The sequence below is a fragment of the Dermochelys coriacea genome, chromosome 17, assembly GCF_009764565.3.
Source record: "Dermochelys coriacea isolate rDerCor1 chromosome 17, rDerCor1.pri.v4, whole genome shotgun sequence".
Taxonomy (NCBI): Eukaryota; Metazoa; Chordata; order Testudines; family Dermochelyidae; genus Dermochelys; species Dermochelys coriacea.
The window spans coordinates 3546972-3563000 of record NC_050084.1 but is presented as its reverse complement, the minus strand read 5'-3'; the positions used below and the strand labels follow the sequence as shown (position 1 = coordinate 3563000).

Sequence of the window (16029 nt, the reverse complement as noted above, 5' to 3'; positions counted from 1 at the left end):
GCACAGATCAACAGGCTGCAAGCTGAAATCAAGACTCATGGAGAAGAGGGTAATAAAAGAGCTGAATTTATTAAAATGAGCCCAAATGGACACTACTAAGTACTACAGGTCATAAAGAGCTCATGAGGGCTCATCGCCAACTCTTAAGAACATTCTGTTTAGAAATGTTGATGCTTAAATCATTTTTTTTTCTTCCTTCATTATCATCAGGCACTTGTACATGAAAACAAGGTCTTTACTAAATAAGCTTTTGTTATTCTCCATCTTAGTTTTTAATTCCATTTGTGACAGCACAATCATTTCCACAGCAATCAGTTTATAATCCTCAGAAACTTGTGGTAAAGTTTGTTAGTTTGGGTTGTTCTGATTAGCATCTGTGTCTTATGTCTTGGTCTTCAGGGATTCCATTCAATGGAGAAACCATATTTGAATTAAATTAGTCTTTTATAGTAGCTGGAGCAGAGGGCTGGGGGCTCAATACTCCTGGATTCTAATCCTGTCTCAATATATGTCTTTTTGCAAGTCACAGATCCCTTTCTATGCCTTAGTTTACACATCTCCAAAGTAGGAATAATAACTACTACAGCATATCCCACTGGGGTTATGAAGTTTAATGTTTATATGTGTTCTAAGATACCTGAATGAAGGGCATTATAGAAAAGCAATTTATTATAAATAACCTAATTTAATTCCTTTCAATCTTCTAGATTTAGTAGTTACCCATAGAGAAAATGTACTTATCTGGTGCAGCATTGATTCTGCCTTGCACTGACACCGATGCAAATGAATGTTCTGTCAACAATGCTATCAAACAGCCCAACCTTCCAGAGGTAGCTCAGAGAACCCTTGTTCAGTAGACTGGGAGAGGTACCTTTGTGGAAGGAGTGAAACTCTCCTAGGCCCACTCTGTCTTGTCTGATATTGAAAAGGTGGCCCGCCACAGCTCTGACATGGGTATTCAGTGGGAGACATAGTGAAGGAAGAGAGCTAACCTCAAAGCTGTTTAAAAAAATCTTGATTTAGAATGTTGCTTTCTGTTTCTCTTGTAGCTTTCTATTGATGAATACTCAGAGGGAAGGTAAGATGCTGTGCAATATGTTACCAAAAAGAACACTTGGGGGGGGGAAATGATCTTAGTCAAGATAACATCCCCAAGACTTTCCACAGTTGTTTTGTAATGCGCCAGAGTGATTAATGCCTTAAAAAAAAATCCCAAATGAAATACAGCAAACTACAATGTAACAAATATTTTAACAGTTCCAGCCAAATATTTCTAAGTCATATGACCAAAAATGGGAAGAGGATTCATTCTACAGAACCATGGGGCATAACTTCCATAGAACTGGAATGGCTCAGAGGACTGGTAATGATATAAGGCCACTTTCCGTCAGAGTTCTACTCAGAGACAGTATGGCATAGTGGATGGAGAACTAGACTCAGGAGACTTGTGTTCTATTCCTGGCTCTGTCACCAGTCTGCTGGGTGACCTAGGACAAGTCACTTCACCTCTCTGGGCCTCAGTTTCTCCATCTGTAAAATTAGGATAATGACACAATCCATTGGCTGGAAGTTGATGATAGCCAAGTTAAGACTGGAAATAAGGCATACATTTTTAACAGTAAGGGTAATTATCTATTGGAACAATTTACCAGGGACTGTGGTAGATTCTCCATCATTGCTTTTTAAATCCAGATTGAATGTTTTTCTAGAAGATATGACCTAGGAATTATTTTCGAGCAGTTCTCCGGCCTATGTTATACAGGAGGTCAGATTAGATAATCACAGGGCTCCCTTCTGGACTTGGAATCTATGAATACAGACGAAGATGACAGCAGCTCAAAGTCATTACTATCTAAGTACTTATTCTACCTGATACATGTTTTGTAGTCTCTGAGTGGAACCAATAACTGAAAGTGGCCTTATATCATTACCAATCCCCTGAGCTATTCAGTCCTTCAGTTCTATTGAAATTTTGCCCCACGGTTTTGGAGAATGAATCCTCTTAAATGAGCTGGTGGAATGGAGTCCTCCTCATAAACTCCAACAACGTAAGTAGAGCCCTGCGCGGATACAAATTTATATCCATGGATGCAGATATTTCACAGATATAAATTGGTATCTGTGGAACTGCAGAGCTCTCCCAGGATCCGCAGCAGTGAAATGAGCATAATGAGGGGCTGCCGCTTCCAGGAGCTAGCGCCCTATGCTGGGAGCTCCCCCAGTGTGCCTGTACCGCCCCCAGTCCTGCTCCCGTCCCATCCATGCAGCTGTCTGCGTCTCCCGTCTGGGGGTGTGTGTGCCGCTTGAACACAAGAGCACGACCAGGGACAGCTGCTGGTGATCCTAGTGCCGCCCCACTGGGCAGGGCTGGGGTCGGTACAGCTGTGCCAGAGGAGCTGCTGGCATGGGGCGCTAGCTCCTGGTAGCAGCCCCGCATTATGCTCATTTCACCATTGCAGTTCCTGGGAGAGCCCTGAGGTTCTGCGGAACAAATCTACATCCGTGGATATAAATTTGTGTCCGAACAGGGCTCTAAACATAAGTGGCACTAACCTGGCACCTTTAAACAGAGAGGTTAAGGATTAAGAGTGTGATTCACAAAGGGCACGGAGACTGAGCTATCCACTACCCCCATATGGTTTCTTTCAGCTGAGGGTTATGGTACACTAGTTGGGAGTGCATGGAAAGATTGCACTGCTGCTGTCCATGCTGTACCCATTCTGTGGATAAGAGAAGACATCAGTTTTCAGGACTGTCAAGCCAACGTGTTTCATTAGCATCAAATTCACTTAAAAATAAAAACTGAAAATCTGTATTGCTTACATAGGATCCTTTTTATGTTATTTGTGTTATTATGCCTCAAGCAAAAGGAAGGACTCGGGTATCATCTCTCGTCTAGCCTGATCTGGAATTCATTCACTTCTGTTATTGTCCCTCTTTATGCACAAGTCTGTAGGACAAAGAAAGGACAGGGAGTGAAAAGGAGGGGATGGTCTGACAATGAAAGGCAGGTTGTCACCCACCGTTCAGACAGAAAACACATTGCCCCAGTATCAGCAAAAAGGTGTCATAGAAAGAAGCAGCAAAGGGACTTCAGGAAAACAAATACAGCATGTGTCACAAAGGAGTATGCCTCTGGAATATATGAGAATGTGTCTTTCCTCTCTTATAGTCTCATAGCACCTGCACCTTTGCTGCAGTCCCTGACTCCATCTCAGACATTGCATCCTCAACCTTCCCCAGTACAAACACCACTTCCTACAGGTTCCATGGCTCTTATTACGTGCACACTTATATCATAAAGGCTTTGATGGGAACATGGAGGGTACCCTGGGGAAAAATCTGATCGGCTCTTATTTTTATAATCAGTGATGCTCCACATTCCTTCCAGCTTTGAAGGACTGGGGCTGAGCTTTGAAATCAGCTGACGACTCGGGCTGCCTTTGTAATCAGTCAAACTTGCTCTTCAGTATCCCAGAGGAGTTAGCTAGGTGTTTCTTTTCCCAGGAAGGGCTAACAATACTGCACAATTAACTTGTGGAACTCACTGCTACAACATATTACTGAAGCCAAGAGCTTATCAGGTTTTTTGTTTTGTTTTTTTAAAGTATCAGGCATTATATATGAATAATTAGAACATTCACAGCTACCTTAGGCTAGATTTCCCTATTCCTTTTGTGGAATTTTTCCTTGGAGGAAGTTATTTAGTCTAGAGCAGGGGCTCTCAAACTTCATTGCACAGTGACCCCCTTTTGACAACAGAAATTACTTCACAACCCCAGGAGGGGGGACCAAAGCCTGAGCCCGCCCAAGCCCCACTGCTCTGGGTAAGGGGGCCAAAGCCCAAGCGCCAATGCTCTGGGTAAGGGGGCCAAAGCCCAAGCCCCACTGCTCTGGGTAAGGGGGCCAAAGCCCAAGCTCCAATGCTCTGGGCAGGGCGTCAAAGCTGAAGCTCGAGGGCTTTAGCCCCAAGCAGGGGGCCTGCAACCTGAGCCCTGCTGCCCAGGGCTGAAGCCCTCGGGCTTTGGCTTTAGCCCTGGGCAGAGGGGCTCGGACTTCAGCCTTAGGCCCCAGCAAGTCTAAGCCAGGCCTGCCAACCCCATTCAAAGGGGGCTGCGACCCACTTTGGGGTCCCGATCCACAGTTTGAGAACCACTGATCTAGAGTTACCAAATATAACCAGGAGAGCTCCTTAACTCACCCACCGCCACTGGCAGCTGCTTTAGGTACAGTATAGTGCACTATTTCACTAGCATGGAAAGATTAAGCTGGAGATATTTTTTTTTTAATGAAGCACAAGAGAGAGGAACAAATACAAATATATCTAAAATATAAACCTTCATGTTTTAGAGCATAAGCCAGCAACTAACAGCCTGGGATTAGGAAAAACTTTTGTGGAAGATCCTTCCATAACTGTCCATCAGGGAGTTTCATGGAAACCTTTCCTCATCAGGGTTGAGCCTCGTCACCCGTACGTTATTTATCTCTAAAGAGATGAAGAAATTTATTCCTGGCCTGAAAAGAGGTGAGTCTACATTTGTAGTCTTTGCTTTAGTTACAGATGGCACAAACAGGACCAGGGAAATTCATGGCAAAACATCAATAACCATAACACTGGATCTACTTGAACAATTAATGCAGGCTGCAAACACAAGTAAGTATTATGGTTTTCTGAAAAGCTAGAAATCAAATAAAGTCCTTAAAATATCTGTTGACTGATCTTATTTCTCTTTTTACCAGTAAGTTTCAAATATAGTTTTCTGTTGTGATTAATACTATATATATCACATATGCTGTTTGCAGTATAGAAAAGTGACTTACCAGTAACTGGAGTTTAAGTATATTGCCTCTATCCATCCATACCATGGGTAAGTGGTTCAGAACTATCTCCAAAACAGTGATTGCTATAGACTTGCTCCACTTGTGCACCCCAATGGACATTAGAGCAAAAAATAATTCTACACCATGGATGTCAGGTACATAATGGCTCTGGACAAATCCTGTTATGGTCACTGCACTGAAAAAAAAAAAAAGCTGATTTACATAAATATAAGGATATCCCTTTACTAGTACCAGTGAATGTCATATCTAACATTAAGACATTACTAAATATATCCTGTCAGGACTGGATTAGTAACCGGGGTTCTAACTTCTCATGGTATTAATTGAAATTATAAAATTCCATTGAATTTTAGCATTACATTACAATATTTCAAGTTTTCTACATCTATATAGCTCCCAAGCCCAATCCTCTCCTAATCTGGACTTCTATTACTACGTCTATCTAATCTAGCTACATGCTAACAAGAATTATCAGTTGACTGAATTATTTTGATAGAAAACTACTTGGAAGATGATTTGCTCTCTTCTGCATGGCTATCCAAGGAAAGGATTTATAAAGTAGAGGACATTTTCCCAACTGTTTTCAAGATGCTATAAGCTTCTGATGCTGGGCAGTGCATATCTTGATAGAAGAAAAGGAGTACTTGTGGCACCTTAGAGACTAACAAATTTATTAGAGCATAAGCTTTCGTGAGCTACAGCTCACTTCATCGGATGCATTTGGTGGAAAAAACAGAGGAGAGATTTATATACACACACACACAGAGAACATGAAACAATGGGTTTATCATACACACTGTAAGGAGAGTGATCACTTAAGATAAGCCATCACCAACAGCAGGGGGGGGAAAGGAGGAAAACCTTTCATAGTGACAAGCAGGTAGGCTAATTCCAGCAGTTAACAAGAATATCAGAGGAACAGTGGGGGGTGGGGTGGGGGGGAGAAATACCATGGGGAAATAGTTTTACTTTGTGTAATGACTCATCCATTCCCAGTCTCTATTCAAGCCTAAGTTAATTGTATCCAGTTTGCAAATTAATTCCAATTCAGCAGTCTCTCGTTGGAGTCTGTTTTTGAAGCTTTTTTGTTGAAGTATAGCCACTCTTAGGTCTGTGATCGAGTGACCAGAGAGATTGAAGTGTTCTCCAACTGGTTTTTGAATGTTATAATTCTTGACGTCTGATTTGTGTCCATTCATTCTTTTACGTAGAGACTGTCCAGTTTGGCCAATGTACATGGCAGAGGGGCATTGCTGGCACATGATGGCATATATCACATTGGTAGATGCGCAAGTGAACGAGCCTCTGATAGTGTGGCTGATGTGATTAGGCCCTATGATGGTATCCCCTGAATAGATATGTGGACAGAGTTGGCAACGGGCTTTGTTGCAAGGATAGGTTCCTGGGTTAGTGGTTCTGTTGTGTGGTGTGTGGTTGCTGGTGAGTATTTGCTTCAGATTGGGGGGCTGTCTGTAAGCAAGGACTGGTCTGTCTCCCAAGATCTGAGAGAGTGATGGCTCGTCCTTCAGGATAGGTTGTAGATCCTTGATGATGCGTTGGAGAGGTTTTAGTTGGGGGCTGAAGGTGATGGCTAGTGGCGTTCTGTTGTTTTCTTTGTTGGGCCTGTCCTGTAGTAGGTGACTTCTGGGTACTCTTCTGGCTCTGTCAATCTGTTTCTTCACTTCAGCAGGTGGGTATTGTAGTTGTAGGAATGCATGATAGAGATCTTGTAGGTGTTTGTCTCTGTCTGAGGGGTTGGAGCAAATGCGGTTATATCGTAGCGCTTGGCTGTAGACAATGGATCGAGTGGTATGATCTGGATGAAAGCTAGAGGCATGTAGGTAGGAATAGCGGTCAGTAGGTTTCCGATATAGGGTGGTGTTTATGTGACCATCGCTTATTAGCACCGTAGTGTCCAGGAAGTGGATCTCTTGTGTGGACTGGTCTAGGCTGAGGTTGATGGTGGGATGGAAATTGTTGAAATCATGGTGGAATTCCTCAAGAGCTTCTTTTCCATGGGTCCAGATGATGAAGATGTCATCAATGTAGCGCAAGTAGAGTAGGGGCATTAGGGGACGAGAGCTGAGGAAGTGTTGTTCTAAGTCAGCCATAAAAATGTTGGCATACTGTGGGGCCATGCGGGTACCCATCGCAGTGCCGCTGATTTGAAGGTATACATTGTCACCAAATGTGAAATAGTTATGGGTCAGGACAAAGTCACAAAGTTCTGCCACCAGGTTAGCCGTGACAGTATCGGGGATACTGTTCCTGACGGCTTGTAGTCCATCTTTGTGTGGAATGTTGGTGTAGAGGGCTTCTACATCCATAGTGGCTAGGATGGTGTTTTTAGGAAGATCACCAATGGACTGTAGTTTCCTCAGGAAATCGGTGGTGTCTCGAAGATAGCTGGGAGTGCTGGTAACGAAGGGCCTGAGGAGGGAGTCTACATAGCCAGACAATCCTGCTGTCAGGGTGCCAATGCCTGAGATGATGGGGCGTCCAGGATTTCCAGGTTTATGGATCTTGGGTAGCAGATAGAATACCCCAGGTCGGGGCTCCAGGGGTGTGTCTGTGCAGATTTGTTCTTGTGCTTTTTCAGGGAGTTTCTTGAGCAAATGCTGTAGTTTCTTTTGGTAACTCTCAGTGGGATCAGAGGGTAATGGCTTGTAGAAAGCCTCAAAGTCTTTCTAGGTCCCAATTATCCAAAACAGTACTTTATCTAGTTCTACTTCCCCACCAATGTGCCTGTTCTGGAGGAACCACCCATCTGTAAGGTTAAGAGGGTAACTGCATTCTTCTCTAGGTAAAAATATCCTTTTGCTTGATGTGTTCTTTCTAGGTCTATATTTATAGCCTGCTGAACAAAACTTGCAATGAAAATCAAATGTCAGTGAAAATGTAAAAAAGGTGTTTTTTTTTTTTAAATCAGCACGTCTGTGGAGCAATGATGACATCCTGTGGGTTAAAATTTAATTGCTTCTGCTTAAGAAAATAGGCCCTCAGGGGAGACTCTCCAAGACCATGTGTCTAGTTAACCCCATAGAGGATTGCAGGCCTGCACTGAGAGAACAGGTTCCAATGATTTACTCCTAGCATTAAAGTGGCTATTAACAGCTTGTCTTGTTTAAAACAGGACTATTCCAAATAAGCTTCAAAGATACAATTATATTCCATAAGGAATTAAAATTGTTGTAAATTTACATTTCTGATGCCCAGTTTCCAAAAGGAATTTATTTTTTGTGTTTTTCAGTTGGTAATGGGAGCAATGCAGCTGAGCAGGACTCTTTGAATGCAGCTACCAAAGAACATCTTTGGAACTACAACCAAGACTGCAAAAATGCAGAGGTGTTACATATGCTTACTCACCCTTAGCCTCTCTCCCCTTAATGCTATAACCCTATGGTTATGGAGTGTACATTTAGGGGGGAAAGTACTGCTTACCTTCTATCAGTGACTACTGCAGCAGTGTAAATGATGCAGCCACTTAATCCTCATATTGTTGTCAGGCCTGGACTATTAAATTGCAACAGTTTATATAAGGGTGTGATTTTTTAAAAAACTGATTTAACAGGGCACAAATTTGCAGGTGGACTAGAATTAGATTATTTGCTTGTATCTCTCGCTCTCCAGGCTGGAAGCACTACATAGGCAGTGCATTCAGCTCTTGAAACAGTTAAAGAGTGGATTGTTCTACTGAAAATGGTGGACAATTTAAGAATGGCACTGGAAGGAGACTCACCCAACCATCTTTACTAATGTAAGGTTACGACAACACAGAGTTCTAAAGCATCATAAATGATGGGGAAGGAAACCCAAGAAAAAAGGCACATGGCCCAAAAATAAGCTACTGAGGTCATGAAAAAATCTACCATGTTTCAATACTAATGCCCCTCCTGAAAAGTAACAGTGTAAGGTAATGTTTTAGATTTAAATATATATTTGATATATATTTAAACAACCTTGCATTAAGAAATGAATGATTGGCTGGGAGAGTTGGTAGCCTAAGAGGGAAACAATCCGTATTAATGCAAGAAGGCCATTAATACCAAATGCTATTTCTTAAAACATTGATTAAAAAATACCCTGCTGCTATCAAAGTCTTAGTTTTCATTTTGAGATTGTTACAGAATAGTAAAACATATTTTTACAACTCAAAGGCTTCGTTAAGTAAGATGTAAAGTATTAAATATTGCTACAATATGGTCTCCAATTTAAGAGTTCCTTTTCTGGCTTAACAGATTGAAGTATTTAGGCACCAGATAAACACACAAGACAGAGAAAAAATTCCAGAACCCAAAAGCCAAATAAGGGAAAAATTAACTACAGCTATCAGCAGAAATGCAGAGGCCCGTTACAAAGCTCAGTTTGAAGCAGGAAGGATGTTATCAGAGCCTGATTATATGGGTATGATGCTCTGTACCTCGGGAGAACACCAAGCACCTCCATGTTAATCCTTGTAAAATGATTGTGTGGTATCCAATGCAAAGTTTGTCATGTTGGGTGTCTTTGGAAGGCTCATGATGCACTGAGCATTGTTGTTGCAGTAATGTTATAATTTCATGTACGTAGTATGTAGTTAAAATAAGCCCAGGCAAAAACTCTCCAAGAGCAGAGAGACAGCTCACACCTCATCAGGGCAGGAATGGGACAAACCCAGCCCAGCCTCCCAGGAACAAAGGACGCTAGCCTAGGCAGCAATAAAAGAATGTTAGACAATCAAGGGAGTCACCCCCCTTCCTTTGGTCAGTTTGGAACTGTAATGAGGTATGCTCACATGACACTAAGGGGGGGTACGCATGTGCACAAAGCCAAGGGAGAGATTTGCTATGCTTTTCCACCTACATCCAGACACCACCGCACCAAGGGTACGTCTATATTGGAAACTTCAAAGCGCTGATGCAGGAATGCTCCTGCAGCAGCACTTTGAAGGGTGAGCATGGTCACACTCAAGTGCTGGGAGACAGCTCTCCCGGCAATCCACCTCCATAAGGGGATTAGCTCTGAGCACTGCTACATTAGTGCTTTAAAGCACTGACTTGCTGTGCTCAGAGGGATGATTTTCCACGCCCCCCCTCCGAGCCAACAAATTAAGAGCACTATAAAATATAAGTTTCAGAGTAGCAGCCGTGTTAGTCTGTATTCGCAAAAAGAAAAGGAGTACTTGTGGCACCTTAGAGACTAACAAATTTATTAGAGCATAAGCTTTCGTATGAAGTGAGCTGTAGCTCACGAAAGCTTATGCTCTAATAAATTTGTCTCTAAGGTACATAAAATATAAGTGTAGACAAGCTCTAAGTAACTGAAGTGCTGATCAAAGGGGAGAGGCAGGCTGAAGAGTAACCAGCTAACCTGCGGTGAGAAGCATCTAAGTTTGTACAGGCATTGGAAGTGTTAAGAGCAGCTTAGAATGCATTTTGCTTTCATTTCATTTGACCAAATCTTATTTGTTTTGCCTTATAAATCTCTCTTTATAGTTAATAGTTTGCATTTATTCTACCTAAAGTAATACATTTGATTTGAAGCATCAAGAGACTCCCTTTGGGATTGCAAACCTGGTACATATCAATTTGTTAAATTAACACTCAAACTTGCAGCATCCAGCAGGCATAACTGAACACTGCAAGATGGAGGTTCCTAAGGTTCTCTGGGACCAAGTTATTGGCTAATGTCATTCGGTTGCAAGTAGCTGGGAGGAACTTACATACCAGAGCCTAGGTATGAACAGCCCAGGAGTAGGGGTTCTCACAGCAGAGCAGGGTAAGGCTAGCTCCCAGAGTCAAAGGTTAGAGTAACCTAGCAGACCACGGGTCCAGGTACCAGAGGAAGACATCACAATTTGGCTACTAATCTTGTCTCAGTTTAACCTACCCTTATTACTAAACTCTGAGAATAACTAAATCTGTATTCTAGATGGGGCTGCGAGCATGTTAAGGTTGTTCCTGCCCACTTCCCATTACAGACCTGGTTTTCAGTTGCTTGTAACTTTGTGCATGTGTATGTTTCTCCAAAAATTCACAAAATCCTAGAAAAACTGGAGACCCTTTTTAGCAGGAATCTTTTGCAACAGACCTATTATAATTAGGGTCAGTTTTGCTACAAACTGAGTACAAGACCTGTATCATACTAACTAGCTGTCAAAGCACAAATTAAATGCTATCCCACTTTTGTGGGAAAAGAGACAGCATAAAGTGACTCACCCAACTGCATGCAGCAAAGTCACTGAGAGCGTAAAGTACGCCAACCATCACAAGTTACCAGACCAAATCATTTTCAGTTATGTTTACTTGTGTAGAGGAGAATCTTAAATAATTCTCTCTACCACTGTGTCAGTTTGGCCAATAGAAACTATTTACAAAGGGAGATGCATCAAACTTTTACCCTTTGGTACAGAAGTTATTTTAAGGAGTCTGTAAGCAGGAGTTAAATGTATTTTGTTCATGGAATAAAACCATTTGATGTTGACATTGACAATGTAACTTCCCATAGAAATGTTTAAGGTTTAAACTCCCTTAACTTAGAATTAGTTGTTACAGTAAATCTCACCTATTTATGAAAAAACCCACAAATTGAAACAGTGAAGTTTCCTCAACAAGCGCAGCAGTGGATATGGTTACACTATATTCTAAGCTTTTTGGTACTAGTTTAGTTCTGTGCATTTATGCACCATTACACAATATGGTGTTGCTATACAGTATATTCAACACCCACATTTGCTGGAGCTAACACTGGTTCTGGTATACTTGAGAAAAAACAAAAGTGCTTTACATGAAAGCATGACTGAAGTAGTAGGCAAGTTATTGGGCACAGAAACACTCCAGATTATATCACACAACCCCTTTACTTAAAAGTAAAGCCCACTATTTGATTTATACCAGATTAGCCTTCTATGAAGTGTAGCACTAGTAAATGACAATGTTAGCTCTTACAAAGCTAGGAAGACTTTTAGTCTCTGCTCAAAGTCAGGGCCAAAGTTTCACGTGTGTGTTTAACACCTGGTGTGTGAATGAGTGATCTAATCACCTTCACTGATTTTTTTTTATTAGTTAACTGTAAAAATACCAGTGAAACATTTTCCTTTTAATTCAATCTTGTTGATTCAATCTACAGATTGAAAAAAAAGAAACAAAGAACTGAGAATATGTTCAATTCTCCTAGTCCCTTCTGTTCCCACTAAGGAAACAATTCAAACAAATAGCAAGACTTCCACTTGGCTTTTTCCTTAGTTTAAAAAAAAAAGTGTAAGCATTATTAAAATTGGCATAAACTAGAGGAAAAAAAGCTTATTCTACTAAGCATTGCGTAAGAACAAGGCATTCAATTGTGTATAGCCAGAAGAACCAGATTGCTCAAGAGACCAGAAATGGATTATAGTAATAACATCCCTAAACGTACCAATGGAACTTCTATAACCAAAATGGAGAATAGTCTAGATGAGTGTTACAACCTTACTTGGCATAATCCTGACCTGTTGAAAGTAAGATCAACATCAGAAATTAGTAGCTAAGTCTCCACACCCCTCAATGGAACAAGTTTTTTTTATTGCATGAAGATTGGGTAAAATGTACTAGGTTCAGTTAGCAAAGATCATCAGGTAATGTGCAACAAAAACCTTTATTAGCATTCACAGACTGTTTAGCAGTTACTGCAACTTGTATTTAACTTACAATATTAAGACATTAAAGGGCTACAGTGCAAAAACAAATGCTATTGGCAATCATGTAAAGCATGGTCCACAATAACTAACAGCCACCCCTCAGACGCAGCACAAGATGAAGTGTGGACTCCTTCTGGATGTTGTAGTCAGACAAGGTGCGGCCATCTTCCAGCTGCTTGCCTGCAAAGATCAGCCTCTGCTGGTCAGGTGGGATGCCTTCTTTGTCCTGGATCTTAGCCTTGACATTCTCAATAGTGTCACTGGGCTCAACCTCTAGGGTGATGGTCTTGCCAGTCAGGGTCTTCACAAAGATCTGCATACCACCTCTCAGACGCAGCACAAGATGGAGGGTGGATTCCTTCTGGATGTTGTAGTCAGACAGGGTGCGGCCGTCTTCTAGCTGCTTGCCTGCAAAGATCAGCCTCTGCTGGTCAGGTGGGATGCCCTCTTTGTCCTGGATCTTAGCCTTGACATTCTCAATAGTGTCACTGGGCTCAACCTCTAGGGTGATGGTCTTGCCAGTCAGGGTCTTCACAAAGATCTGCATACCACCTCTCAGACGCAGCACAAGATGGAGGGTAGATTCCTTCTGGATGTTGTAGTCAGACAGGGTGCGGCCGTCTTCCAGCTGCTTGCCTGCAAAGATCAGCCTCTGCTGGTCAGGTGGGATGCCCTCTTTGTCCTGGATCTTAGCCTTGACATTCTCAATAGTGTCACTGGGCTCAACCTCTAGGGTGATGGTCTTGCCAGTCAGGGTCTTCACAAAGATCTGCATACCACCTCTCAGACGCAGCACAAGATGGAGGGTAGATTCCTTCTGGATGTTGTAGTCAGACAGGGTGCGGCCGTCTTCCAGCTGCTTGCCTGCAAAGATCAGCCTCTGCTGGTCAGGTGGGATGCCCTCTTTGTCCTGGATCTTAGCCTTGACATTCTCAATAGTGTCACTGGGCTCAACCTCTAGGGTGATGGTCTTGCCAGTCAGGGTCTTCACAAAGATCTGCATACCACCTCTCAGACGCAGCACAAGATGGAGGGTGGATTCCTTCTGGATGTTGTAGTCAGACAGGGTGCGGCCGTCTTCCAGCTGCTTGCCTGCAAAGATCAGCCTCTGCTGGTCAGGTGGGATGCCTTCTTTGTCCTGGATCTTAGCCTTGACATTCTCAATAGTGTCACTGGGCTCAACCTCTAGGGTGATGGTCTTGCCAGTCAGGGTCTTCACAAAGATCTGCATACCACCTCTCAGACGCAGCACAAGATGGAGGGTGGATTCCTTCTGGATGTTGTAGTCAGACAGGGTGCGGCCGTCTTCCAGCTGCTTGCCTGCAAAGATCAGCCTCTGCTGGTCAGGTGGGATGCCTTCTTTGTCCTGGATCTTAGCCTTGACATTCTCAATAGTGTCACTGGGCTCAACCTCTAGAGTGATGGTCTTGCCGGTCAAGGTCTTTACAAAGATCTGCATGTTGAACTGTAGAGGAAAAGATATCAGAAAGAGTTCTAACTTCCCATATTGATTAACTTGCTACAGAACATAACAAATAATCCCATACGCAGACCCTAAAGCTTCACACCAACATTTCAGTATTGAAAACTGAAGCTAAACACATAAAATCAGTAAATAATCTGAAGATCAGAAACTCTTCCCTGCCCTCTATATTTAAACAAAGGAAATGTTTTGGTGAGAGACATTTCCATGACTGCTTCCCTGGCCCCTAACCAGCCCCTATATTGCTGGTTAAGAGACTCTTCCCCCTCTCCTGTCCACAAGGGGAGAAGTCAGACGTTAGCAAGTTCAAGCCCCTTCCCCAGCAGCCGCAAACACAGCTCCTCCCTTTCGCGGCTCCACCGGCGCTCCCGTCCCCAGGGGAGGGGCCGCCGTGCCACCCCCCGCGCTCTTCGGCGCCTTTCCCTACCCGAGCGGCCCGCGCGCTCACTCGGTCGCCCCCATCCTGCTGTCCGCGACCTTGCTGGGCGGCACAAGCGGCTTACCGGAGCGTGGGACCGCCCCGCTTCCCTCCCCAGTCACAATGAGCGCCAGTGACTCGGCGCTCCACTTCCGGGAAGGCAACGCCATGGGGGCGCGCAGCCTCCGCCATCTTAGACCCGTCCCCCTTCCCGCACAGAGACAAAGAGGGGCAAAAGCCAGAGGCTGCGCCCCCAAGCGGCTCTCTGCGTCCCCCACACTGATCGCCCCCACTCCCCCTAGCGAGTGGCCGCCCCACTTTCCCCTTCACAGTGCCCTGTGTCCCTTCTTACCGTTAACCTCCCGCGGCTTGGACACTTATGTGGAAGGCTGTAAAATGAGCCTGTCAACACCGCTACCGCTCGAAAGGAGAACAACACAGCCGGGTTGTAAACTGCGCAGTTCGTGTCGCGCCCGCTCCTATTTATAAGACTGGTGACGCCAAACGCATCACCCATTCACGCACAGATAGTGTCAGCGCGCTGCAAAAAATAGTCCCAAGCAATGGCCCTGCACCAAAGGGGGGATACAGGCCCTTCCTCCTCACAAATCCTTTCCTGAAGTCTCAGGGTATGTCCGTTCCTCCCTGTGAGAAATCCACAGCTTTCCCTCCGAAAAATCGATATCTCTAAGGCGCGGAAGGATATCGGGATACGGCGAGAAAGCTACCCGACAGATCTGGAAGCTTCGTCGACTGAGAGGACGGTAGGCGGGGTTATGCCAGCTGTCGGCGTTGATTGGTGCGGAGGGAGAGAGACGGGTCATTGATTGGTTCACAGAGCCAGGTGGGCGAGGCCGCGAAGAAAGCTCTGGAACCAGGACGGGGAGGCAGGGGTGATTCTGGTCGCTGATTGGTGCGGGGTGAGGTAAGCCTTGTTGCTAAGGGGCGCCGCCTCAGAGAAGCAGATTGCGGAGGCGGGGGAAGAGAAGGGGTGTTGCGCGCCTGGAAAGCGGCGGTCCGCGGCGTTGGGGGAGGGGTGCCGAGGGCCTTCAGTGGGGGCGGGCTCTCACGGGGAGGCCCACGGCCTGTGGGTAGTGATGGGCTTCCCCCCCCCCGCCCCTGGCCGCCAGGATGGGGGAGGCCTTGGGCTTTGGAAGGGGGAACCCCACCCCCATATGCTGTCATGCGGCTGCCCTGCGCAGGGGCCTGGGAGCCATGGGTGCCGACTGCTCTGGCCCTCGGCCGCCTTCCTCGAGCTGGAAAGTGGCGCCAGCAGAGCGAAGAGCACCAGGGCGTGTGGGCCAGTGTCGCGTCCAGTGGGGTGCGTGAGCCCCTCGTTAAAGACAGGTGCCAGAGCAGCAGCCGCGTTAGTCTGTATCCGCAAAAAGAAAAGGAGGACTTGGGGCACCTTGGAGACTAACACATTTATTAGAGCATAAGCTTTCCGGAGCTACAGCTCACTTCATCGGATGCATTTGGTGGAAAATGCATTTTTTTCCCACCAAATGCATCCGATGAAGTGAGCTGTAGCTCCCGAAAGCTTATGCTCTAATAAATGTGTTAGTCTCCAAGGTGCCCCAAGTCCTGCTTTTCCCCTCGTTAAAGTGGCTCGAAGGGGCTGCTGCGTGGACA

The 16029-nt window shown here is 44.6% G+C and overlaps 2 protein-coding genes across 5 annotated transcripts in view; both read right to left on the bottom strand.

Annotated features, from left to right (window-relative positions):
• Positions 1 to 5017, bottom strand: part of LOC119844532 (transient receptor potential cation channel subfamily V member 2-like) — a 36886-nt gene extending 31869 nt beyond the window's left edge. For all 3 annotated transcript variants that reach the window (XM_043499510.1, XM_038375470.2, XM_043499506.1), the window contains exon 1: positions 4822 to 5017. The gene's annotated coding sequence lies outside the window, so the exon portion shown is untranslated. The remainder of the gene's footprint in view (positions 1 to 4821) is intronic.
• A 7417-nt stretch (positions 5018 to 12434) lies between these two features.
• Positions 12435 to 15163, bottom strand: UBC (ubiquitin C). 2 transcript variants are annotated; one of them, XM_038376295.2, is made up of 2 exons: positions 14750 to 15163; positions 12435 to 13961 (listed from the first exon to the last, which is right to left on the bottom strand). In XM_038376295.2, the coding sequence occupies exons 1-2, from the start codon at positions 14912 to 14914 to the stop codon at positions 12582 to 12584; spliced, it is 1545 nt and encodes a 514-aa protein (XP_038232223.1). In that variant the 5' UTR covers positions 14915 to 15163; the 3' UTR covers positions 12435 to 12581. The 2 variants fall into 2 exon arrangements, with proteins under 2 accessions (XP_038232223.1, XP_043355448.1); XM_043499513.1 differs by lacking the exon at positions 14750 to 15163 and adding an exon at positions 14407 to 14461.
• Positions 15164 to 16029: the final 866 nt, after the last annotated feature.

What these genes read in the sequence shown, in the direction of transcription:
- UBC (XM_038376295.2), bottom strand. Translation starts at nt 14,914, where the DNA reads ATGGGTGATGCGTTTGGCGTCACCAGTCTTATAAATAGGAGCGGGCGC. An exon ending in CAAGCCGCGGGAGGTTAACG is followed by an intron (nt 13,962 to 14,749) that starts GTAAGAAGGGAC and finishes TTTCCTCTACAG; the next exon opens with TTCAACATGCAGATCTTTGT.